The sequence below is a fragment of the Monodon monoceros genome, unplaced genomic scaffold (assembly GCF_005190385.1).
Source record: "Monodon monoceros isolate NGI ecotype Baffin Bay Population unplaced genomic scaffold, NGI_Narwhal_1 Super_Scaffold_19, whole genome shotgun sequence".
NCBI lineage: Eukaryota > Metazoa > Chordata > Mammalia > Artiodactyla > Monodontidae > Monodon > Monodon monoceros.
The window spans coordinates 41,986,534-42,012,301 of NW_021703775.1; the positions used below are offsets into that span (position 1 = coordinate 41,986,534).

Here is a 25,768-nt window from a genome sequence, read left to right on the forward strand (position 1 = left end):
GCCACAAAGAAAGAAAACTACAGGCCAATATAACTGATGATCATAGATGCAAAATACCTCAACAAATACTAGCAAACAGAATCCAGCAGACATTAAAAGGATCATACATCATGATCAAGTGGGGTTTATCCCAGGAATGCAAGGATTGTTTAATATACGGAAATCAATCAATGTGATAAATCATATTAACAAATTGAAGGAGAAAAACCGTATGATCATCTCAATAGATGCAGAAAAAGCTTTTGACAAAATTCAACACCTACTGTTGATAAAAACCCTCAGAAAGTAGGCAGAGAGGGATAGTAAAGCCCATATATGACAAATCCACAGCGAACATCATTTTCAATGGTGAAAAACTGAAATCCTTTCCTCTAAGATCAGGAACAAGACAAGGTTGTCTACTCTCAACACTATTATTCAGCATAGTTTTGGAAGTTTTAGCCACAGCAGTCAGAGAAGAAAAAAAAATAAAAGGAATCCAAATCAGAAAAGAAAGAACAAGACAAGGTTGTCTACTCTCAACACTATTATTCAGCATAGTTTTGGAAGTTTTAGCCACAGCAATCAGAGAAGAAAAAAAAATAAAAGGAATCCAAATCAGAAAAGAAGAAGTAAAACTGTCACTGTTTGCAGATGTATATACAGTACCCTAAAGATATTACCAGAAAACTATTAGAGCTAATCAATGAATTTGGTAAAGCAGCAGGATACAAAACTAATGCACAGAAATCTCTTGCATTCCTATACAGTAATGATGAAATATCTGAAAGAGAAATTAAGGAAACACTCCCATTTGCCATTGCAACAAAAAGAATAAAATACCTAGGAATAAACCTACCTAAGGAGACAAAAGACCTGTATGCAGAAAACTATAAGACACTGATGAAAGAAATTAAATATGATATAGATGGAGAGATATGCCATGTTCTTGTATTGGAAGAATCAACATTGTGAAAAAGATTATAATACCCAAAGGAATCTACAGATTCAGTGCCATCCCTATCAAACTACCAATGGAATTTTTCACTGAACTAGAACAAAAAATTTCACAATTTGTATGGAAACACAAAAGACCCCAAATAGCCAAAGCAATCTTGAGAAAGAAAAACAGAGCTGGAGGAATCAGGGTCCCAGACTTCAGACTATACTAAAAAGCTATAGTAATCAACACAATAGAGTACTGGCAAAAAAACAGAAATATAGATCAATGGAACAGGATAGAAAGCCCAGAGATAAACCCATGCACCTTTGGTCAACTAATCTATGACAAAGGAGGCAAGGATATACAGTGGAGAAAAGACAGTGTCTTCAATAAGTGGTGCTGGGAAAATTGGACAGCTACATGTAAGATGAATGAAATTAGAACACTCCCTAACACCATACACAAAAATAAACTCAGAATGGATTAAAGACCTAAATGTAAGGCCCGATACTGCAAAACTCTTAGAGGAAAACATAGGCAGAACACTCTATGACATAAATCACAGCAAGATTCTTTGTGACACACCTCCTAGAGAAATGGAAATAAAAACAAAAATAAACAAATGGGACATAATGAAACTTAAAATCTTTTGCACAGCAGAGGAAAACTTAAACAAGACGAAAAGACAACCCTCAGAATTGGAGAAAATATTTGCAAATGAAGCAACTGACAAAGGATTAATCTCCAAAATTTACAAGCAGCTCATGCATCTCAATTTCAAAAAAAAACCAAAGAACCCAATCCAAAAATGGGCAGAAGACCTAAATAGACATTTCTCCAAAGAAGATATATAGATTGCTAACAAACACATGAAAGGATGCTCAACATCACTAATCATTAGAGAAACGCAAATCAAAACTACAATGCGGGGCTTCCGTTGTGGCGCAGTGGTTGAGAGTCCGCCTGCTGATGCAGGGGACACGAATTCATGCCCCGGTCTGGGAAGATCCCACATGCCGCAGAGCAGCTAGTCCCGTGAGCCATGGCCGCTGAGCCTGTGCGTCTGGAGCCTGAGCTCTGCAACGGGAGAGGCCACAACAGTGAGAATCCCGCATACCGCAAAAAAACACAAAAAAAACAAAAAAACCCACTACAGTGTGGTATCACCTCATAGCAGTCAGAATGGCCATCATCAAGAAATCTACAATAAATGCTGGAGAGGGTGTGGAGAAAAGGGAACCCTCTTGCACTTTTGGTAGGAATGTAAATTGATACAGCCACTATGGAGAACAGCATGGAGGTTCCTTAAAAAATTAAAAATAGAACTACCATATGACCCAGCAATCCCACTACTGGGTATGTACCCTGAGAATACCATAATTCAAAAAGTCATGTACCACAGTGTTCATTGCAGCTCTAGTTACAATAGCCAGGACATGGAAGCAACCTAAGTGTCCATCGACAGATGAATGGCTAAAGAACATGTGGCACCTATATACAATGGGACGTTACTCAGCCATAAAAAGAGACGAAATTGAGTTATTTGTAGTCAGGTGGATGGACCTAGAATCTGTCAGAGTGAAGTTCAGAAAGAGAAAAACAAATACCGTATGCTGACACATATATATGGAATCTAAAAAAAAAAAAAGTGGTTCTGAAGAATCTCGGGGCAGGACAGGAATAAAGACACAGACATAGAGAATGGACTTGAGACATAGGGAGGGGGAAGGTTAAGCTGGGACGAAGTGAGAGAGTGGCATGGACATATATACACTACCAAATGTAAAACAGATTGCTAATGGGAAGCAGTTGCATAGCTCAGTGAGATCAGCTACGTGCTTTGTGACCACCTACAGGGGTGGGATAGGGAGTGTGGGAGGGAGACACAAGAGGAAGGAGATAGGGGGATATATGTATATGTAGAGCTGATTCTCTTTTTTATAAAGTCGAAACTCACACACCATTGTAAAGCAATTATACTCCAATAAAGTTGTTAAAAAAAATCTATCTGGTCTATTGTGTCATTTAAAGCTTTTGTTTCCTTATTAATTTTCTGTCTGGATGATCTGTCCATTGGTGTTAGTAAGGTGTTAAACTCCCCCACTGTTATTGTGTTACTGTTGATTTCCTCTTATACAGCTATTTGCCTTATGTATTGAGGTGCCCTTATGTTGGGTGCATATATATTTATAATTGCTATATCTTCTTCATGGATGATCCCTTGATCATTACGTAGTGTCCTTCCTTGTTTCTTGTAACATTCTTTATTTTAAAGTCTATTTTATCTGATATGAGTATCGCTACTCCAGCTTTCTTTTCGTTTCCATTTGCATGGACTATCTTTTTTCATCCCCTCACTTTCAGTCTGTATGTGTCGCAAGGTCTGAAGTGGGTCTCTTGTAGACAGCATAGATCCAGGTCTTGTTTTTGTATCCATTCAGCAAGCCTGTGTCTTTTGGTTGGAGCATTTAATCCATTCACATTTAATGTAATTATTGATATATATGTTTCTATTACCATTTTCTTAATTGTTTTGGGTTTGTTTTAGTAGGTCCTTTTCTTCTCTTGTGTTTCCCACTTAGAGAAGTTCCTTTAGCATCTGTTGTATAGCTGGTTTGGTGGTGCTGAATTCTTTTAGCTTTTGCTTGTCTGTAAAGCTTTTGATTTCTCCAGAGAAATCTGAATGAGATCCTTGATGTGTAGAGTAATCTTGGTTGTAGTTTCTTCCCTTTCATCACTTTAAATATATTGTGCCATTCCCTTCTGGCTTGTAGAGTTTCTGCTGAGAAATCAGCTGTTAACCTTATGGGAGTTCTCTTGTATGTTATTTGTCGTATTTCCCTTGTTGCTTTTAATAATTTTTCTTTGTCTTTAATTTTTGTCAATTTGATTACTATATGTCTTGGCATGTTTCTCCTTGGGTTTATCCTGCCTGGGACTCTCTGAGCTTCCAGACTTGGGTGGCTCTTTCCTTTTCCATGTTAGGGAAGTTTTTGACTATAATCTCTTCAAATATTTTCTCGGGCCCTTTCTCTCTCTCTTCTCCTTCTGGGACCCCTATAATGCAAATGTTGGTGCATTTAATGTTGTCCCAGTGGTCTCTTAGGCTCTCTTCATTTCTTTTCCCTCTTTTTTCTTTATTCTGTTCCTCAGCAGTGATTTCCACCATTCTGTCTTCCAGGTCACTTATCTGTTCTTCTGCCTCAGTTATTCTGCTATTGATTCCTTCTAGTGTATTTTTCATTTCAGTTATTGTATTGTTCATCTCTGTTTGTTCTTTAATTCTTCTAGGTCTCTGTTAAACATTTCTTGCATCTTCTTGATCTTTGCCTCCATTTTTCTTCTGAGGTCCTGGATCATCTTCGTTATCATTATTCTGAATTCTTTTTCTGGGAGATTGTCTATCTTCACTTCATTTAGTTGTTTTTCTGAGGTTTTTTCTTATTCCTTCATCTGGCACATAGACCTCTGCCTTTTCATTTTGTCTATTTTTCTGTGAATGTGGTTTTTATTCCACAGGCTGCAGGATTGTAGTTCTTCTTGCTTCTTCTGTTTGCCCTCTGGTCTCCTTAAGGTCTTTCTGATCCATCAGGTTTTTTAAAAAAGTAAGATATCTCAACAAAATCTATATATTATATTATCATAATTGAGGGTTAAAAAAAGCCAGATTTTCAATTAACCAAAATACAGCATGATTATCATCCAGGAAGTTATGGTAGTTCAATTCAGTAATGACTAGAACTTGGGCTAGAGATTTTTCATAGAGAAAATCAGAGCTTTCATAGAGAAAATCAAAATTTTCATAAAGAAAATCAAAAGCTTTACAGAACATTACAAAATATGAAGAAATGTTTAAAATATAAATGTTAAGAAAGATAATAAAACAATATACAAAATCTTGTACATATATAATGTACATGTTCCAAAATAACAATGTTGTCTACATTTGCATATATACTGAGAATAAATATTGGGGAAAGAGAGAAATCAAGACAGAGCAAGGGAGCATATAGAAAAGTCTGGAAAGAAATACAACCAAATGTTAACAGCAGTTGTCTCTTAGAGTGATAATGTTTAAGTTATTTTTGTTATGGGTGATTTTAATTTACATCTTTATATTTTCCTATTTTTGTAAAATGTCTTCATTGAGCAAATATTACTTCTAAAATCAGAAAAAAACAAGTACTGTTGTCAAAAAGAGTCATTAGGAAGAAGGAAGCTACAGAATGTTTAGAAACATAATAAATTCATTCTTCAGTGTTAGCAAACTACGGAAAATAAGCTTCTAATTAAGGGTGTAATTTTAAAACCTATTGTCATACTCCTTTAATATACTTTAATATACTTCAGAAGAAAAATAAATGCTATTTTGTCTAAAATATAGCTGATTCGTGCATTATTTTTAAATTGCTAGTTATTAGTTAACTCCAACCAATAATTTCTGAATGTTTGAAAGAAGACAAAGTGATAGAAACTCAGCGTGTGTACACAGCAGAACCCCATTTCCTTCACTGATTGGATAGTTCCTCAGAGAAAAGAGAAAATAACTCCTCAATATAGCAAAACTTATATCCAGACTAAGTCTTCACACACAGAGAAGGAAAATAATAACCAGATATACATAGAATTTGCCAGGTATTTAAACCAGCCATCTGGAGATTCAAGACTAAGAATAGGCTTTATTTTCATGTATATGAATGTGATCAATTAAATCATGATCCATTTTGCATCACACCTTCTCTCCAAGCCAACCATTCAATAAAAAGATGAGGATGACAGCAAAGATGACACTAGTGTCTTTACTGTCCATTCCACAAATGTCTGATGAGTATCTACCAAGTGCAAGGCTATCTTCATTTCTTCAGCAGTATGAAGATAAGACTATCAATTTCAGCTCCCAGGTAGATGGGAGCTGGGCTTTAGCATGGACAAGGGGCAGTGTCCTGGGAGCTTACAGTAGGGGCAGATATGAGGGTCACTTGACCAAGATCTGCAGAGCATAGTGTTAAGCAGAAATAATACAAAAGCCAAAATCAAAGTCAGGCTGACCAAGTGAATTGTCAGTCCAAAGGAGAGTGTAGGCTGAGAGGAGGACTCCTACTAGGAGTCAATAGGTAGAAACCAAAACAGAGAAGAGGATTCATAGGCTAGGGATAGGTGGAGAAATTTCCTGAGGCAGAGTGCATTCTGCATATAGCTTCATAGAGCATGTTCTGCAATGTGGCCTGGAAGAGAGGTGGACAAACACAATCCCTGCCTTCAAGAAAATCACAGCCTAGCCGAAGATATAAGATCCATTTCATTCTGCACACTTACATGTCAGCGCCACCCAACAGCTCCCTAAGCCTTGAAACATGCCTCAGTCAAACGCTCACTTTGTGTTGTATGAACAGATGATGATAATGAAGATTATGTCAAAGAGACAAAGGAGGCTGTAGATAAAGAGACAAGGCAGGGAAGTGGAATGCTCCAAAGACAAGGTGTCAAGACACCTGGTTCTAGTCCTTGGCTCTACTACTAACAAGGGTTAAGTTGGACAAGTCATCTAAGCTCCAAGTTTCATGAAGGAATTGGAGCAGATAAGATCCCTTTTTTCTTCTTTTTCCTTTTCTCCATAAAATGAATTCATCTTTCTTAAATCAGATTGGAAAGTTCTTTCTGATCCTGCCATTCTTCCAAATGTATTGAATAAATTCAAATATTTTATAACTCTTGGCCCTTTTAAAAATTAACTGCAATTGAAGCATCTGCTTGAACAGAGTTATTTAGGAAAAAAAAAAAAAAACACTTAAATCTAAGTAGTATCCTTGCATTATCTCCCTTGTGGATATGGAAACCTTTAACCTCTTACCTTGAATAGAGTTTCCACATTTGCCCTATTTAATCAACGATAAAAGTCAGATATGTCATTCCTTATACTTTATCCATTAGCAGCATACTGTAGATTCCAACAGAAAGACTGTTTTTCCCTTTCCACATTCTATAGTGATAAAGAAGTTACTGCTAGTTTATCAAAATAATTTATGCCTTAAAATTCCTGTAAGGGCAGAGAGAAAATAATAATGTCCATTCCATTTTAGGCTTTGGTCTCAGCAGTTCCATTGGTATAGGATATGACATACTAAGGAGAAAAAAATCATATATCAGTTTTAGTAATGCTATTACACATTTTTTTAAAAAATTCTAAATTTCAACATATCAATGTCTTTGATTTTGTTTGAACCACTGCTCCCGAAAAAATTAATTTAAATTTTTTCAAAGAGATTTTAAAACCCGTTTTGTTATCTATAATCAGTATCAAGATACAAGATTAAGTATTCACAAAAGGAAAGATAAGGAGGATTTTCTATTTTAATAAAAAATCCACAATGGGAAGGAAAAAATAATTCAAATAAGGTAAAACAAAATTGGAAAGTAGAACACAGAAAATTCTAAAAGTCAGCAAAATATTATGGAAAGATTCCAAACTGGCAAAAGTGGGAGAGTGATGATCCATTTCGTTAAATTACATATTGAAATAAAATTACTAATTTTCAGGGGATATTATTTCTACTTTCATGCTCCACAATGCAATCATCTTGAAACCCCATCGGCCTTGATTAGCCAAATGAAGTTTCCAGAAAAGCTAATTTTGAAAAAAGGGAGGAAGGAACTTGTTGCTGAAAACAAAATAAAGCTTCACATCTGTGTCCGCATCTGAAGTTGTTCTGTAAGATCTGATAACTTGTTAGAAAGCAACTTTTTCTTTTTCAAGACAGTGGATTTACATCATACGTTTTATCTCTCCAAGGAAATTCTAATTACTCGTTCCAATCATTTCTGATTGATTTGCTTTTTATTCATCCAAGGTATTCTCTGCTCTATGATGAAATCAAGCCTTCAATAAAATTCCAAAAATTTGAGAACAATTTACAAGCTCCAGATGACTGAAAGTTTTCTCATGTCCGTTTGGCATTCAGAAAGAGAGTTTCACCAAATATATTCTGAAGAAGAATACATCTGGCACTCACTAAAACAAAGAACTCACCAGTGACATACTTGAGGCAAATTAATATCACATAAATGCAAAGTTGCCAATATTCTTTGAAGCCAAAGCTGCAATCCAACCTCCATGTATTTCAATGAGTCTTCTTCTAGCACAGGCCACCAGCCACATAGGTTAATGTTTGGGGGTGTTTTAGCAATCAATTTAATAAACACATTATCTTCTGTGTAGAAGTTTATAATGGTGTGTGTGTGTGTGTGTGTGTATTAGAAAAGACTCAGCATGTGCTGAAAGCCCACTTAAATTCATTTTTTCTCTTGGCCTGATGCTGACTCCAATTCAGTAACAAAAGATAAGATAAAAATCAAAGAATTTTAGCACTAAAAGACAATTAGAAACTATCTCTTCCAAGGACTTGTTTTAGTAATGGCAAGTATATCAGAAATCCTTATGTGTATTTACCACAAGAATATTTTCTTGGATAATAATGGTAAACTTAGCTATTCAGAACTATTGAATTTTTAAGCATCAGTATGAAAGCAGCCCAAGAAAATAAATAATTTAATCAACATTATTCTTGCAAGACTATGCTACAGGGGCTATCAGTAGTCAGTGTCAAATTTTATCATGTCACTAAGAAATCTAGTATTTAACAAATGAACTCTTTTTATGAAAGGCAAAGACTTATACAGCCAAATATGGCTCAAGCATTAACTTCTCTTTCAACAGATTCATAAGGGCATATACTTTCACAAACCAACTGGACCCAAATATAGCCTTATTTGGCTACATGGCCAAAAACTGTAGGCTATGTCTGCTATTCATGCCTTGGTCTCTAGGACACCAGGATTACCCAAGGTTGGGCATAGTTAGCCAACACCTTAATCAGCTGCCCTTAGAACTGAGCCACACTGATAGGACATCTTTGATTTGGATGTACAGTTGAAAGCAGACAGAGACTTAAAGCACGCGCAGGCACTTCCCTGGTGGCGCAGAGGTTAAGAATCACCTACCAATGTAGGGGACATGGGTTTGAACCCTGGTCCGGGAAGATCCCACGTGCCACGGAGCAAATAAGTCCATGCACCACAACTACTGAGCCTGCACTCTAGAGCCTGCGAGCCACAACTACTGAGCCCACATGCCACAACTACTGAAGCCCGCACACCTAGAGCCCGTGCTCCGCAACAAGAGAAGCCACCGCAACGAGAAGCCCATGCACCACAACGAAGAGTCGCCCCTGCTCGCTGCAACTAGAGAAAGCCCGTGCACAGCAACAAAAACCAAACACAGCCAAAAATAAATAAATAAAAGGAATTAAAAAAAAAAAATCACGATGCGTAGTCATCGACATCTGTGAATCTCTTCTGAAATTGTCATTTCCCCCCCCACCAAACAGATCTTTAAAATCTCAGATTCCCGTAGGTTCATAGCAATTTAGCAAGGTGAATTTATTGCAATCTCCAGTTGCAGTCCACTCAATCTACACGTCCAGTTTGAATCTGTGTAGTTGTACCACATTGAAGAATCATCCATGTTTCTGTTCTATCCCTGCAATCCTAGATATTCAGCTGGTGGTAGGGAGGGAGTAACATAGAGGAAACTTTACAGCAGGGGTTCTTGCTACCAGACAGCTTGCTTTAGAACCCCTACTTTGCTGCTCACTACCTATATGACCAGGGCAAGGTACTAAACTGTTCTGTCTCAATTTCCTTTTTAGTAAAATAGGCATAATAATAGTGCTGTTGAATTAACACATGTAGCACTTGCTTCAGTTCCTGACATAGTGTAAGTACTACATACATGTTAACTATTACTATTTATTACCAGTAAGGAAGTATAATTTTATAAGCCACTTGAAATTCAGAAAATTAGGTATCTCAGAGCCATTTATTCGAAAAATACCATTGGTTTAGGACGCTGCTCAGGGTGGGGTCACAGATTTCCATGACCCAGTCATCAAACTGCAGTAAACTATGTGTCCAGACCCTGATTCCTCTAAATAGCCCATAAACTAGACAGAGTTACACACAAAAATATGAAGCAATTTTTAGCCTTAATAACCTCTTTTATTCTATCATGCAATTAACCCGACTACGTGATTTAAGATTAGTCACTGTGATCAATAATAACAACAGCAGCAACAGCTATGTGCAAAGAACTGTACTAAGGGTTTTATGTGCATTTTCTTATTTAATACTCATAAAAATTCTATGAGATAGGAATTATCATTAACCCCATTTCACATGTGAGGAAACTGAGGCCCAAAAAGGGTTAAGTAACTTTCCCAAGTTCACACAGTCAGCGAGTGGCACAGCAGGACTTGAACCCAGGCTCTCTGGATCCAAGCCCTACACTACACTAACTCCTCATTGGGGGTTATCTTAGGGTGTGTCCATCATTCCTGAACCAATCACTGTGTCTATAGATTTGATGTTGATTGGCAGAGACTGAGCCACATGCTCACCAAAAAGTCACAGGAAAAATAAGCTCCATACAAACTGTATGAAGTGGCAGTACTCAAGGCCAAACTGTGGTGTCTAGATTCAAAGATAGTAAGAATAAGCAGGCAAAGGATACAGCAGTCCCCAATTACCCATGGTTTTGCTTCCCACAGTTTCAGTCACCCAAGGTCAACCACGGTCTGAACATATATGGAAAATTCCAGAAATAAACAACTCATAAGTGTTAAACTGCTGTACCATTCTGAGTATCATGATAAAATCTTGACTCATCCTGCTCCACCCCACCAGGGGTCCCCAACCATTGACATCATCTGCCTACATCCAATCACAGACATCATCATGGTTCGATGATCCAGGATCACCAGAAGCAGACGATTCTCCTTCTGACTTATTGTCAGAATGTCAATAGTAGCCTAACACTAAGTCACAATGCCTATTGTCATTCACGTCACTCCATCTCGTCATGTGAACATTTTATCACCTTACATTATCACAAGAAGAAGGGTGAATACAGTACAATAAGATATTTTGAGAGAGAGACTACATTCACATAACTTTTATTATAGTATATTGTTATAATTGTTCTATTTTATTATTAGTTATTGTTGTTAATCTCTTACTGTGCCTAATTTATAAATTAAACTTTATCATAGGTATGTATGTATAAGAAAAAACATAGTATATATAGGGTTCAGTACTGTCCATAGTTTCAGCTTCCACTGGGGGCCTTGGAACATACACCCCGTGAATAAGAGGGAACGACTATATAAATGAAATAAAAGCTCAGGGTGGATGCCCCAGCTCCTGGTCTGCCATGTAGCTCACAGAGACAAACCTAAATCTAGAAATCCTTACAGCCCGTGTAGAATGGGCTGTCTTCCAGTCAGAGAAACCTGGAATCGCAGGCTCAGTGCCCTTCGTATCCTCAGGCTCATCGGCACACAGAAACAACTTAAACCACTACAGAAGACAATAATTCTGCCACATCACCAGACCTAATAGCCAGGTTCTGGACTTTGACATTCTTGTTTTACTGACACTGGGCCATTTCTCCTTATTTTTTGGACTTAGGAGTTTTTCCTTTGTGTACGCTTAGGGGCATTCTATGGGCAAAACTGGTCATGGCCTACAACTATAAGGGAATAGATGATGAACAGGCAAAAGCAATGTGATAAATACAGGAAAGTAGAATGTGATAACAACAGGCAAGTATCAATACAATATAATAACTACAAATAAATGTTGTTACCCAGGTCAATGTGTGTGCAGAACTGACTCAAAGAAGTTGAGCAACTGCCATGGTTCCCCAGCTAGAGCATGGCAAAAGTCCAGGCAAGAACTCCTGAGTCCTATCCTATTTTCTTTCTGCCATACCTTTTCTGTACACTTTTTTTTTTTTTTTTTTTTTTTTGTGGTAGGCGGGCCTCTCACTGTTTTGGCCTCTCCCCATTGCGGAGCACAGGCTCCAGACACGCAGGCTCAGCGGCCATGGCTCATGGGCCCAGCTGCTCCACGGCATGTGCGATCTTCCCGGACCGGGGCATGAACCCGTGTCCCCTGCATTGGCAGGCGGACTCTCAACCACTGCGCCACCAGGGAAGCCCCTGTACACTTATTTATTTATTTATTTTGGCTGCACCGCACAGCTTTCAGGGATCATAGTTCCCCCACCAGGGATCAAACCTGGGCCCTGGCAATGAAAGCACCAAGTCCTAACCACTGGACCACCAGGGAATTCCCTTCTCTATACCTTTAAGTTTGCCTAGGACTGAGGGCTTTCCCAGGACACACAACTTTCAGTGCAAAAACTGGAAGAGTCCTGGGCAAAGTGGGATGAGTTGATCACCCCACCATTAATCCCTACGTAATTGTTCCATCTTCACTGCTTTCTTACTGAATTCATTTTTTCACAGATTTCACTTTCCAGTTGCCCACACCCAATAAAATATTATTAACCAGGTTTTAACCACAAGACCTGTGGCTCCATGACTCAGTTAATTAAAGACCCTTGTGGATCCTTGAGACTTCTAATTATTTTCAGGGATTTTTTAAAAAAGGGATATAGTAAAGAAAACATAATAATATAAGTTTTTCTTTGTGATACATATAATAGCTGGCAAACTGGGAAATAGAGGGCTCCTTTATAAAAGTTGATCACTGGTTATTTGACAAATGCTGTGAAGAGAAGCCAGAGTTGCCTTCCTGAGGCAGTGACTATTAAAGGAAGATCTGAAGTCTTAAATCTTTGAAAATCACAAACACACACACAAAGGTAAGGGGATGGAGGGGGACCCAGAAGCTGATCCAAGAAGAAGTGGTTGGAATGTTCAGCTTGCCCCAGGACAGAAAGCCTGGGAATCTCTCCCAACAGCCTCTCCCAAGAATCAGCCAAGGCCTGCCACACTGGGGTGCAGGACACAGGTACAACACATCACAAGAGCCAGAGCCCCCGGAGTAGGAGGCTTCCTCATGCTAGCAGCAAGACATTTTCTGCTCCAAGTAACTGAACACCTGACTCAAACTGGCTTGCGCCATAAGGAAATACATTACACCTCACAAAACTGGGGTGCAGAGGCAGGACAGACTTCGCTTTTGGCTGATTTAGAAGCTCAACAATCAGGGCCACATTATGATTTTCATTGTCCCTGGGCACTTTTGCCTTCACGGGTCCCTTTCTCCATACAAAAATTATATTTTACAAACTGCAATGGTATAAGGACAAATATAATCCAGGCTGGATGATATTTATTTTTTCCTTCTGACTTTAAAAATTAAACCTTTGTGGAGAACCCCTAAAAGTATCATGAGTTCTAGGGTCAGTCGGCCCTCTGAACAATCCCTCAAGATCCAGGTTCTCTCCATGTGATTGGCCATGCGTAGTATGTATCACCCTTATGCTCAGGCTGGCTTCCCTCCAGGCTGTAATATGGCTGCCAGTGGCAACTGAGGCAAAGGACTCCACTGTTCTCCTCCACTGTGAGCTCAGAAAGCCTTTTACCTAGGAAAGAAATCCTTCCTTTCAGTTCTGATTGGTCAAAGTGGGACAATGGGCTACCCTGAAACAACAGCCAGAAAATGCCATTGCTGATTTCATTACCTTAGACTAGTCAGGAGATACCCTATTGTAAGAAATACCTAAATAATCCTGGGTTATGTTACGATGGAGGAACGGTCTACTATAGCCCATCACATTATATATTGTAATACCTAAGAACAATCATTCACATGTATTTGATATTTGATTGATGAGTTTCTTTCTCAATCCCCACAACCTTAAGTAGAGTGTGTTATCCTACCCATTTTACAGAAGCAGAAACTGAGGTTTATAGAGCTTACAAGATTTGCCCAAGGTAAGATTTTGTAAATAGTACATAAAGAGGACAAAACATAAAACAACAACAAAAAAAGTTAGACTTCATCAAAATTTAAAATGTTTGCTTTCAGAAGACAGCATTAAGAAAATGAAGAGGCAAAGCAAAGACTGGGAGAAAATATTCAAAAATATATATCTGACAAAGAACTTGCAGGGAGACTATATTTAAAAAAAAAAAAAACTCTTACCACTAATAAGACAAAAAACCAAAAATAAAGAAATGGATGAAAGATTTGAATGGGCTCTTCACAAGAGAAGACATAATGATGGATAATAAGCACATAAAAATGTTCAATATCATTAGATATCAGAGAAACGTAAAATAAAACCACAATGAGATGCCACTTACACACCTGCCATAATGGCTAACTTATAAATTACTGACAATATCACATAGAATTTCACATATTGCTGGTAAGAATGTAAAATGGTACAGTCACTTTGGGAAACATTTTGGCACTTTCTTATAAAGTTAAACATACCCATACCATATGATCCAGAGGTCCCACTCCTAAGTATTACCTAAAAGAGAGGAAAACTTCTGTCCACACAAAGATTTCTACATAAACGTCCATGACAGCTTTATTCATAAACAATCCAAATATCCATCAACAGGTGAACAGATAAACAAACCAGGGTATATCCACACAATGGAACACTAGTCATCAATAAAAACGAATGAACATCTGATACACCTAACAACAAGGATGCATCTCAAAAGCATGCTGAGTGAAGGAAGACAGACACAAAAAAGTCCATACTCTAGGATTCCATTTATATGAACTTCTGCTGAGAAATGGCTGCAGGGGACCGAGGGTATAAGCAAGGAGACCAATTAGGAGGCTGTAGTAATTCGCTTAGAAGATGGTGGTGACTCAAGCCACCATGGTCGTGAACGAAGTAATGAGAAGTGGTTCAGTTCTGGATACAGTTTGAAGATGGAGCCAACAGAGTTTTCTGAAGAATTGAATGCAGGGTGTGTGAGAAAAACAGAAATCAAGGATGACACTGTGATCTTGGATCTGAGCAAATGGAAAGATAAAATTGCTATTCACTGAGATGGTGAAGCAGGTGGGTAGAGCAGGTTGGGAGAGAGGGTGAGAATCAGCACACCCGTTCAGTTTGAAATAACCATTAGGTGTACAGCTGAAGACAGCAAGTCAGTAGTTGGATGTACAGGAAGAGTTCCAGGCTGAGAATAGAAATTTGGGAGTTTTAACTCACTTTTTCTGGGGAAAGGGCTGAAGATAGGTAAAAAGAATTCAAAAAGTAGAAGAAAATGTCTATACAGATCTTTTACTGTACAAAAGCAAAGATTCAACTTTTTAAAGTCTGGAGGTCATTAATGATTGGGAAAACAAACATTTGAATTTTGGTACCAAAATCTTCAGTACTGTTAGCAAAACCCCATGTACTAAAGTAAGGTTCAGGCTCATGAAGCTCCTCTGATCTTGTCCAATATTGCGTGGCTTGCAGCCAAACTGGCAGGGCTGGCGACCCATTGCATACCCCAGAGATATGGAGAGAGGCTTCCACCTGGCAGTCTCTCTCTCTCTTGCCCTCCCTGCCATCTCCCTGCCCCTCCTCTGGCCTGCAGGGAAGGGGAAGGAGCTGCTGAGGTCAGAGTGAGTACCTCCAGCTTGCATATTGTCTCATTTGTCTCGTTCATGAAACCGTATTTGCTTCAGAAGGCATGACTCTTAATTTGTTTGGAGGCAAACTCTTAATCTGACTTTAGAGTTAGAGCTTTCAAAGATAACTGCAATCTGTGTGGTAAGATTTGAAGAAGCCAGAAAAAAATATTTTTTTTCTCTCCAGATTCCTGAAATTCCACCATTAGTGTGAAAGGTGAGAGTGAAATGCCCAAAGTTGAATGACCAGTACTGGAGACTCCCACAAGGGAATGAGGGGAGAGAAGAAAAGCAGTAGATGAGACAAGGGGCCCATAAAAAACGGAGGTTTGAGAGACCAGAGGACAACCCAAGCTCACGATCTTGTGAGTGTGAGTTCTACCTGGGCCATCCCCAAGCCCTCACACATAGTAAGTCACAGATACTGGTGGAATGAATGAATTCTCTTTTTTCTACCTTTGAGGAAGCAGGCACTTCCCCACCCTTCAAAAAGAAAAAAAAGTATCTTAAAGAAAAGGCGAAAGAACCAGTTCTACGAATGGAGTTAATTTACTCTCCTAGGATTCACCTATTGGGGAAAAATAATAATAATAATAAATTTCTCAGGACGCTCACAACAAGCTCCACTAGGAGAGCCTTTTTCCACTCCGCGGCGCACAAGAAATTGCCTGGGAGGCTGGAGCATCACCAAGGCCGATTCAAATCCCAAACGTCACATGCCAAACGTGCCATCTTCTGCCTGGAGTTCCGGCGCGTCTGGGAACGAAGAGTGAGGGGATGGCAGGGGAGGGCAGGCGGGTGGTGGAGAGCCCCTGTAGAAGGGGGCGCAGACCCAGCTGCGCAGCGCGCACTCCCGCCCGGTTTGCAGCCCTCGGCTCAGCCCTTTTGCGCCTCCCTCAGCTCTCTCCTCCGCCCCCCTTCGCCCTCCCCTTTCCCTCCTTTTCTCCTCCTCCTCCTGCCGCCGCCGCGGCCGCTGCCAGACCTCGCCAGTTCAGACCCACGGGGCTGCCCTCCCCTGCTCTCTCCCCTCGCTGCCCGGGCCCGGAGCGCAGAGCGGCCGCGCAGGTAGGAGCCCCGAAGCGGGGGTCACACCAGCTCGCCCAGTGCCCGCGGGGCCGCGCGCCGAGGAATAAGTGGGGTGACCTGAGGGGTGCAGTGGACCTGAGAACTGCCGCACACTGTGCAGGATCTCTCAGGCAGAGAGGGAGTTGGAGGTGTGTGGTCTAGGAATGCGATCTGTCAGCATGTGCGAGTACGGGGTGACATCTGTTTGGATGGGCATGTGTGTGCGTGCCGACAATCAGCCGACAGGGCTTTGCCCATAAACAAGGTTTTGAAAGTTTCAGGGGGCCAGAGATTTAAGCCGCACCTGGATTCCACAGGAGCTGGTTAGAAACTGGAGCGCTGAGCAGCTCCCCGGGGACGGCTGCCTGACAACATACAGTTGAGAAAAGGGACCTCGCCTCCCTGGGGGTGCCTGGCCGGCTGCCCTGAAATTGGTACTTCGGGCCGCTGTGTGGTTGCCCAGTTCCGGCCCTAGGCAGCCCCAATCCTGAAGGTAGCATTTCGGGGACCGAGGGACTGATAAGGCACGAGGGCATGAGACGCTTTGGGCTGCTCCTCTACACAACCTGGGGGTTTTAAACAAAGCTGCGCAAAGAGAACGCCTGGAAATGCCACTTTGAGAGTTTGCGCTGGGGAATGTAAGAAGGAGCTCTGAAGGGCAGGTATTCTATCCTAGGGGAGGAGATTGCTCCCGAGTTTTGTTCTGGTGTTTTGTTTAAAAAAAAAAAAAAGAAGAAGAAGTTTGAAGCCAAAGTAATTCATATTTGTTCACAGGTTTTTCTGCTGAGCTGTGCAAGGAACTTAACTAGCTGGAGGTGAGCTTATAGGGAAAGCCTTAACGTTCAAGGGAATATGAGATTTGCTGCCCTACTTCAGCCCTCGGAAAAAAATGAACCGTCTCCTTTGAAATTAATGACACTGTACTCTTTCTCTTTCACTCCCTTTCTCGAGCCTGTTGTGTAGGTGCAGTATAAAATGCACGCTGTATATCTTTTGTATATATTTCAGCGAAGCCGGACAGAGTAAAGTGAAATGTAATTCTGCAGCCGTTTTACAGTCTTTGGTGCCTCGTTTGGCCAAGGGAAGGTTGAGGAGGGGGAGGGGAGATGAGAAAGTAAATTGGAAGTTGGGTATGATGGAGCCTCAGCCTCCTCCGCCTTCGTTATCTTGCTTGTTACTTTACAGCTAAAGTTTTATTTCCCCCGCAGCAGATACTAAGGATCGGTTTGTGCTGTGTTTTCTTTGAGATTCACGATGGTGAAAGCCCTTTTCCTAATTATGCTGACTCTGGCGTTGGTCAAGTCACAGGACACCGAAGAAACCATCACGTACACGGTAAGGGGTGATGGAATTTGAGATAAGTGCGGTTCATAGGGATTCTGTGGCACAGGGGAGACTTTATCCACTCCTGCCAGTCTATGTGGGCTGTTCGCTGTGGTGGATAATAAACGTTAGCAAGTTTCATGTTTAAGATTCGTTGTAAATTGCCTGTCCTTTCAAAACTTCACTTAGTGTAGCGAGGTGGATGGACCTAGAGTCTGTCACACAGAGTGAAGTAAGTCAGAAGGAGAAAAACAAATACCGTATGCTAACACATATATATGGGATCTGAAAAACGGTACTGATGAACCTAGTGGCAGGGCAGGAATAAAGACTCAGACGTAGAGAACGGACTTGGTGGGGGGGGGCGAGGGAGGAGCTGGGGCGAAGTGAGAGAGTAGCATGGACATATATACACTACGAAATGTAAAATGGATGGCTAGTGGGAAGCTGCTGCTTAGCACAGGGAGATCAGCTGGGTGCTTTGTGACGACCTAGAGGGGTGGGATAGGGAGAGTGGGAGGGAGGTCCAAGAGGGAGGGGTTATGAGGAGATATGTATACATGTAGCTGATTCACTTTGTTGTACAGCAGAAACCAACACAACATTGTGAAGCAATTATACTCCAATGAAGATATTAAAAATACAACAACAAAAGTTCTGTTAGATCACCATTTGAGACAGGGACCAAAATGCAAGGATTTGTGCAAGGCCAAAAAGGGAAACCCCTTTAAAACAAAACCCAAAGTAAGCTACATGTTTCTGACACATTAAACAAATTAATGGGTATAAGTAATTGGAAAACCTGAATTCCTGTATACATGCAGATGAAACCAGAACTCAAGGAGTAAGACAAGTCAAATAGGAATGTTAAACATCACAAAAGCCCATCACCTCATTTGTGCATGTGACTTATGTTCTCATGTAAGTGGACTTTCTTGACTTCATAAAGGCTATTATTCATTTACAGTATAACTGATAACTCATATAAATGCCATTCAGATAGACTTTACGTGTTACCAGGATGTGATATTTGGCAAAATGGTTTTAAAATGCATTGTATGAAATTTGGTTTTGCATTTTCTAATTAGCATATCTGATATTTCCAAGTAATTTTGATTAATTAGTTAATTGTATGGATATAACCAATGTTTAATACAATATTGAATATATCATCTAACCCCTCCCACTGCCAGGAATGGATATGGTGAGAACAGAGGGCAGTGCTTACCTCACTTCTGGTGAGTTTGTTTGCACCTCTGTTTTGTGTTTTCTAGTCTTTAATCAGTGTTGTGAGGCAAATGACATTTGTCCTGGATCAGAATATGAAAAACATATTTTTCTGCTTGCTCCCAATTTAAAATTAAGTAATCTCACTCAAAAGAATGTGAAAAATTTTTGAAAATAAAACTCTTAAAAGTGAGCTAATGTCAATTACTGATAATAAACATTATCTCACTTTTTTGATATTATCCCTAGAATGTATTCATCTGGCAAATATTCCTTGTTTAGATCAACTATAAATCAAATGGGATTTAATATAAATATTTTGTTAACTTAATGGTAAATGTAGTTGCTTCCTCTGCTGAAGATAAATAAAGCAAGATAAATGAATACATGTGTTGTTTATCTTCAAATGAAATTGTTTTGTTATTCAGGCTAAACTTACTACCTTCTTAGGGAGCTAAAATTAAATTAGCTACCCACTTTTATATTCATCTAATAAAAGATTTTATTGCTTTTACAATTGCTTATCTTGTACCCCCTGCCCATTGCTAATCACCTAAATCTTACTCATCTTTAGCAGAGAAAGTTCCCTGTGGAGTAAACACTGTAGTTTTAAGACCACTAACTAGAGTTCATCATATTATAACAGGTTTCCCAAATATGACACCCTTTTTGTGCTAAGATTAGAGCTGTTCTCTTTTGAATTGTGTATGCCTATTAGTTCATGGCTAAAGGACAAAATGTAGCTATATTTTTAGTAATTCCACTGTGGAGACACTGTCTCCTTTCATCCTCACAGCAAAGTATGAGGTAAGTGACATCCTCTTCCTTCTGCTGATAGTGGAACTGAAGATCAGAGAGGTATCTAACTTGCTTAAGACTACACAGCCAGTAAGTGGTGAAACTAAATTCACTCTAGGCTTGTTTAATAGTAGATCCATATTGAATGTACTGGAACTGAAGACCTAAAGCAAACTGCAAGTCTTCTCTATTTAGCACACAGATTTATTCAAGTGCACTGTCATTTTGCCTGGCTTGAAAGATACTTTTCAGAAGGATGGGTTCATATCCACAAGACAGCCTCATATTCTTTCATGTTAAAGATAGGGTCCATTCAGTTATTCACTCATCAAGTATCTGCCGTGTGCATAAGCAATGCTCATCACTATCAAAAGAATTTAAGTTTACTTGCTTACTAAAAAAATTCAGACCTTAACCTTAGGGAATTTACCTTGGGAAAATACTTTTGAAAAGCACAAAGTATTATACATGTTGCTAAAGAAATACAAAAGCAAGGAGGTAATTAATGTTCATACTGGCATATTGAAGGAGGTAGAACTCTGTGCTGGTTCTTGAAGGAAGTGATGACTTTGGATTATTCTAGAAAGGCTGAAGAGGCACCTGAATCAGAAAAAGTGGCATAATCAAAGGCTAGAAGTGAAAACAGCCAAGTCAAGTCCAGGAGGTGACAACAAGCTAGGTAGTGGGGAGAACCTAGAGATGGCAATAGTGGGAGATGAAAGGTCTACAGGCCACTGTGAGCCCTTAGATGGAGGGGCAACGTAACCAAGAGAGCAAAGAAAGATTGTCATGGAGGCTTGTGTGCAGCATGTAGAGATATGGAGACCACCTAAGGAGACTTGCCTACTTATGAGGCCAGGAAGGCTTACACCAACGTGGGAGAGATAAAAGCGGAAACAAAGTCAGCAGAGCTTGAAGGAAAATAATTGGAAAAGTTGATGTTAAAGTTGTAATCCTGGGTGCTGAGAAAGGTGGTAGTGCCTTGGACAGTATTGGGGAAACTAGAAAGAATTAGTCTGGGAGATAAAGTGAGTTTAGTTTTCACCCTGTTAAGTCTCAGAAATCAGTAAAATACCTAAACTCATCTCTCTGTCTCCATTCAGCTATATAAGTAAATTTACTATTTACTTACTTGGTTCTTACAAAAGAATTTAAGTTTATTTATTTGTTTACTCTACTTTTGCTCAATCCTTCCTGAAGCCTCTTCCTCAAATCTGCATCTGATCAGATGTTTTCTTGAGCTTAAAATTTCTTCAGAGGCCTCATCACTTATACCAGCATTTCTCAAGAAGTAGCCCATAGATGACTTGTAGCAGAATCACCTGAGATGCCTGTTAGGAATTCAGATTCCAGGCCCCCAACCAAACCTACAGAATCAGAACCGTTGGTTGGGCCCAGGAATCTGCATTTTAACAAGCACCAGAATGATTCTTAAGCATACTGGAGCTTGAGATTCACTGACCTTTAAGGTAGAATTCAGTTTCCGTCTATCCCAAAGAAAGGCTTCCCAGGTTTGGCCCTGCCTACCTCTCTAACCTCACTCCACCCACCCAGGAATACTTGTAACTCCTTCCTTCTTTAACAACTCTACGCCTTTGCTTACGTGGTCCCTCATCCTAGACTCCCCATCTCTCTCTGGAAAAAAGTCCTGTAAGGCCCAATTCACTTGTAACTTCGCCCATAAAGCCTTCCCTTCCACCCTGTCATGTCCACCCACAGCCCTGGGTAGGGTCCATCATTCCTTCCACAGGTAGACTTGTGTCATGACACCTGACATCTTACTCCAACTTATCTACCTGTCTGTCTCCTCTTCAGCCCTGTGAGCTGCTTGAGAACAGGAACAAGGTATTAATCATCTTTGCTTTCCCAGGGACTAGGGTGGTGCCTGGTGTGAGAAGGTACTTGACAGATGGTTCCTTCAGTGAGTGAACTAGAGAGGACCCGTAGGAACTAAAGCTAGAAGGCAGGCCATGGTGTGAGAAGGAGGCTCAGGACTCTACTGAATAGGAATGATAAGGAAAGCCATGTCTGGAATGCTCTAAGAGGATTTGGAGAGAGAGAGGAAATTGTCAAGGGCTGAAGAAAAGAACTCAGCTGAATTTTTTTTTTTTCTGGTAAAATTTACAGTGTGGAAGAAGGGGCAAATAAAGCAAAAAAGCAGTCAGAGAGATTGCAGAATATTAGTATTGGGACAGAGAGAAAGGAATTCCAAGAAGATGGTTATGGGCAACTGGACCCAACGCAAATACAACAAAAGAGTTGAGACAGCTGGTGATTGAGAAGGGATCCCTGAAGCGGTCCAGTGCACAGATGTGTCTTTTTAAAATAGCTACAGAATGGTAAACTACCCATCTCATCATCTATCTAGGACTCTAGCACAAAGATTGTTGCCATAAGTATGAAGCTTTTAGAGTGACTTCTCAGAGAATGGATACTCAATTAACTGTCTCCTGGCCCCATCTTGATGTTTTCTTCACAGCAATGCACAGATGGATATGAGTGGGATCCTGTAAGACAGCAGTGCAAAGGTGAGCCAACTTTCAAAGACTTCCCATCTGAACGTAGCTCTCCATCTCATATGTCCTTCATGTCCTGCCTGTATTATACCCAAAAGGCATAAGCATATATTTACATGTTGAGTTTCCCCTCTAAGAAGATTCCTGACTTATTTTATTACTGACCACAGATATTGATGAATGTGACATTGTCCCAGACGCTTGCAAAGGTGGAATGAAATGCGTCAACCACTATGGAGGATACCTCTGCCTTCCTAAAACAGCTCAGATTATTGTCAACAATGAACAACCACAGCAAGAAACACCAGCAGCTGAAGGTGTGGGTGCAGCTACAAATGCAGCTGTGACCTCTAGTACAGGCACTGGGGGTGTAGCAGCCAGTGGCATGGCAGCCAGTGGAGCGGTGCCTGGGGGTGGTTTTGTCGCCAGTGCTGCTGCTGAAGTGCAGACTGGCCGAAATAACTTTGTCATCCGGCGGAACCCAGCTGACCCTCAGCGCATTCCCTCCAACCCTTCTCACCGGATCCAGTGTGCAACAGGCTATGAGCAGAGTGAGCATAACGTGTGCCAAGGTAAGCATGACTTTCAATGCTAATGAGAAAGCTCTTGCCCAGGTGCACCTGTGGTGAGGATGACAACAGCTCATATTTACTGAGAGCTTCCCACTCGCCAGACTTTGTGCTAAGTGCTTTGCCTGCATTATCATATTCAATCACCACAACAGTCCTAAAAGGTAGTTGCTGCCAGTACCATCATCATTTTGCAAATGAGGAACTGTGTCTCAGAGAGGTCATCAGTGGTTCTCAACCTTAGCTGCACATATTTAGGGTCACTTGGGAGCCTTTAAAACTTCTCCATGTCCAAGCCACACCCCAGCCCAATTAAATAACAGTCTCTGGGGGGTGGGTTCCAAGAATCAGTATTTTTTTAAAGCTCCCCATGTGGTCCCAGTGTGCAGCCAAGTTTGAGAACTAGGGGTCACACAGGTGGTGAGTACAGAGCCAGCGTTCAAACCCAGACAGATGGGGCCAGAGTCACAGCTGTCAAAAGAAGCAAATTATTCATTTGGAATTTGAAATTGTGCTGTCAAGCTACTCCACAAATGTCCGCCTTTAAGGTCTCAAACTTTCTTTTTATTGAACTTGCCACTGACTTGTTTTCCTCACAGAGGAATAAAGAAATGGGACTTCTGCTTCTCATTACCTTTGAGGGAGTGTCCCCCACTCACATTTATATCTATTTTTAAGCTCTCGTTTGAGCACATTTCGCTTATATCACTTGCACCATGGCACTGTCCGCTTGGGTTTTTCTGTTTATTTTCACAAAGAGTACACATCACTGTGTATTCTAGAAACAGCTGTAGACTCATGCTAGCAAAGTGATAAGAATCTTGGGCTTTGAAGACATGTAGGATACTAACTAACTGGACTGTGCTAAGGGATTTTCTTCCTCTTTGCCTACTTAGCAAACCCTTTTAGATCTGCCTAGTGTGGCAATAGAAGCTCCAGACTACTTTTTCACTACCAGGGGCTGACTGGGTAAACCCCATAAGACACCATAAGTGCCTGGTACCCCCTGGCCAATGGAAGGGGCCCAGGAGTTCTTACCTTCTACCTGCCTGAATGAGGAAGAGCACCTTCCTCCCTCAACACTGAAGGGTTCAACTGGGGTCACCTAGCTGCTGCATTAAGTGAAAGAAGCAACTGCTGGTCCTCTAGAATGCTGCCCCTTATTCACCAGTGTTGAGTTTTATCTTCTGTATATAGTAGATTTTAAATGGTTTATAAATGAAGTAAGGAAACCTATCAGGCTCTGACTTTTATTATTTTATATTTTGTGTTCAAATTTTAAGTATCCCACATCAAGAGCTAACCCATGCTGTGATGGTGTCACTTTTCAGAGAACCTATCGTATTAGCATCTGTTTTGTGTTACTGTCATGAGTCAGAATTCCAATATTGATGACGAATGCTTCAGCATCTGCTTGATATTCAGATATTTAATTTAAGGATTATGTCAAAGAGATAACCTCATGAGGTTATTTATATATATAAATAAATAGATATTTACAAATAAATATATATTTATATAAAATATATATGGTGTGTGTATTTGAGTGAATACTGGTTTAAAAATACCTTGAATTTATTTAAAATACCAACTGTTAATTGTGTTATTTAAATATATAATTATATTGGAAGGTTTGGTGGTATTTTTCCTGAAACTGAAAAGTTTTACTGAAATTTTTGAAGTATTGACTTTTACATACTGAATTATTTTTTACACTTCAGATGTATGTTTTAATGGTACTTAGGAGAAGAAAACCCAGGTAAATGAATGGATCGTTTATCAGAAACTGTCAAAGTAGTTTATGGTCCACCATTGACAGTTGTGGTTGAAAGCAAGAACAATGCCTAGAATCGAATGAAAAATTTCTAGAATAAAACATATTCAGGATTTACAGCATGCATTGGTTACAGTAGAAACTGTATAATAAAAAGTGAATAATAAAAATGAAATCCTATTTAATTTTTCTTAAAGATTTAGACTATCTTACAAAGTAAGTTACTTTTAAAATATTTATAATCCTTACTTCTTTGGGAATTTCTTTTTAATTTTAAGCTAAAACTATTAAATGCTTATGGTAGATGCTAAATACATATTCATTGATTGTGTGCACACAGGGCATTTCCAACCCAAACTGTTTTGCATAATTCAACTAATTTCAAAAATTTGGGATTGGGGGTCTGTATCATTAAAAGTAGGGTTAAAAGTTTTCTGGATTACTTAAGGCTTAAGTTGGATTTCTTCCCACCTCACAATTTTGCAAAGTGCCCATAAATGTGGATTTACTTAATTGTTGATAAAAGGGGGTTATTTCATATGATAACAACAGGATAATCTGTCTAGGGAATCTGACTAACATAAGTCAAGTCACACTTGTGCCCGTTTATTATTTAGCCAATCAAACATGCAGTCCAGTTTCTTCTGATTGCCTGCAGATGCATGACATTCTCATTCCAGGCCAGCAGCACAAAATAATATTTTATAACCAATGTGAAAGTGTGGGGACCTCCGCTTGAAACAATAATGTGCTCCAAGGACCTACATTACTGACATCATTGTGGAGTTTGAGGAGCCTTCTGTTTTAATAAAGATCTCCACTCCCTTTTAAATGTTGCATACTTATGACCAGTAATCCAAACATATTTACCATGGTTGCTGGATCAGAATAAATGAATGCCTGTAGATGGGTCGTGTTTGTATTACAATTATTTCTTTTTCCCACATATATTTTTCAACAGGTACAGTTTATCAGTACATAACTTAAAGCTGACGACATTTTTAATGTAATGGCTGAAATCTGAACTGTGTTTCAGTGTTAAAGTCAGTCATGCCTTTGAATGCACTATTACCAATCACAGTTGCCACCTAATTTAAATACCACTAGATATTTTAAAATG

At 39.8% G+C, this 25,768-nt stretch overlaps 1 protein-coding gene across 4 annotated transcripts in view; it reads left to right on the forward strand.

The window, feature by feature from the left end:
* The first annotated feature begins 16,316 nt into the window (after positions 1–16,316).
* The window catches only part of EFEMP1 (EGF containing fibulin extracellular matrix protein 1), a 67,939-nt gene continuing 58,487 nt past the window's right edge, over positions 16,317–25,768 (forward strand). Inside the window, exons 1-5 of one of the 4 annotated variants that reach the window (XM_029232000.1) lie at positions 16,324–16,441; positions 17,216–17,256; positions 17,689–17,776; positions 22,269–22,317; positions 22,476–22,877. In XM_029232000.1, the coding sequence (XP_029087833.1) occupies positions 17,696–17,776; positions 22,269–22,317; positions 22,476–22,877 (532 nt within the window). In that variant the 5' untranslated portion in view covers positions 16,324–16,441; positions 17,216–17,256; positions 17,689–17,695. Of the gene's footprint in view, positions 16,442–16,697; positions 17,104–17,215; positions 17,257–17,688; positions 17,777–18,588; positions 18,686–22,268; positions 22,318–22,475; positions 22,878–25,768 lie in introns of those variants that run through there. The other 3 variants (XM_029232002.1, XM_029232001.1, XM_029232003.1) reach the window with 3 other exon arrangements.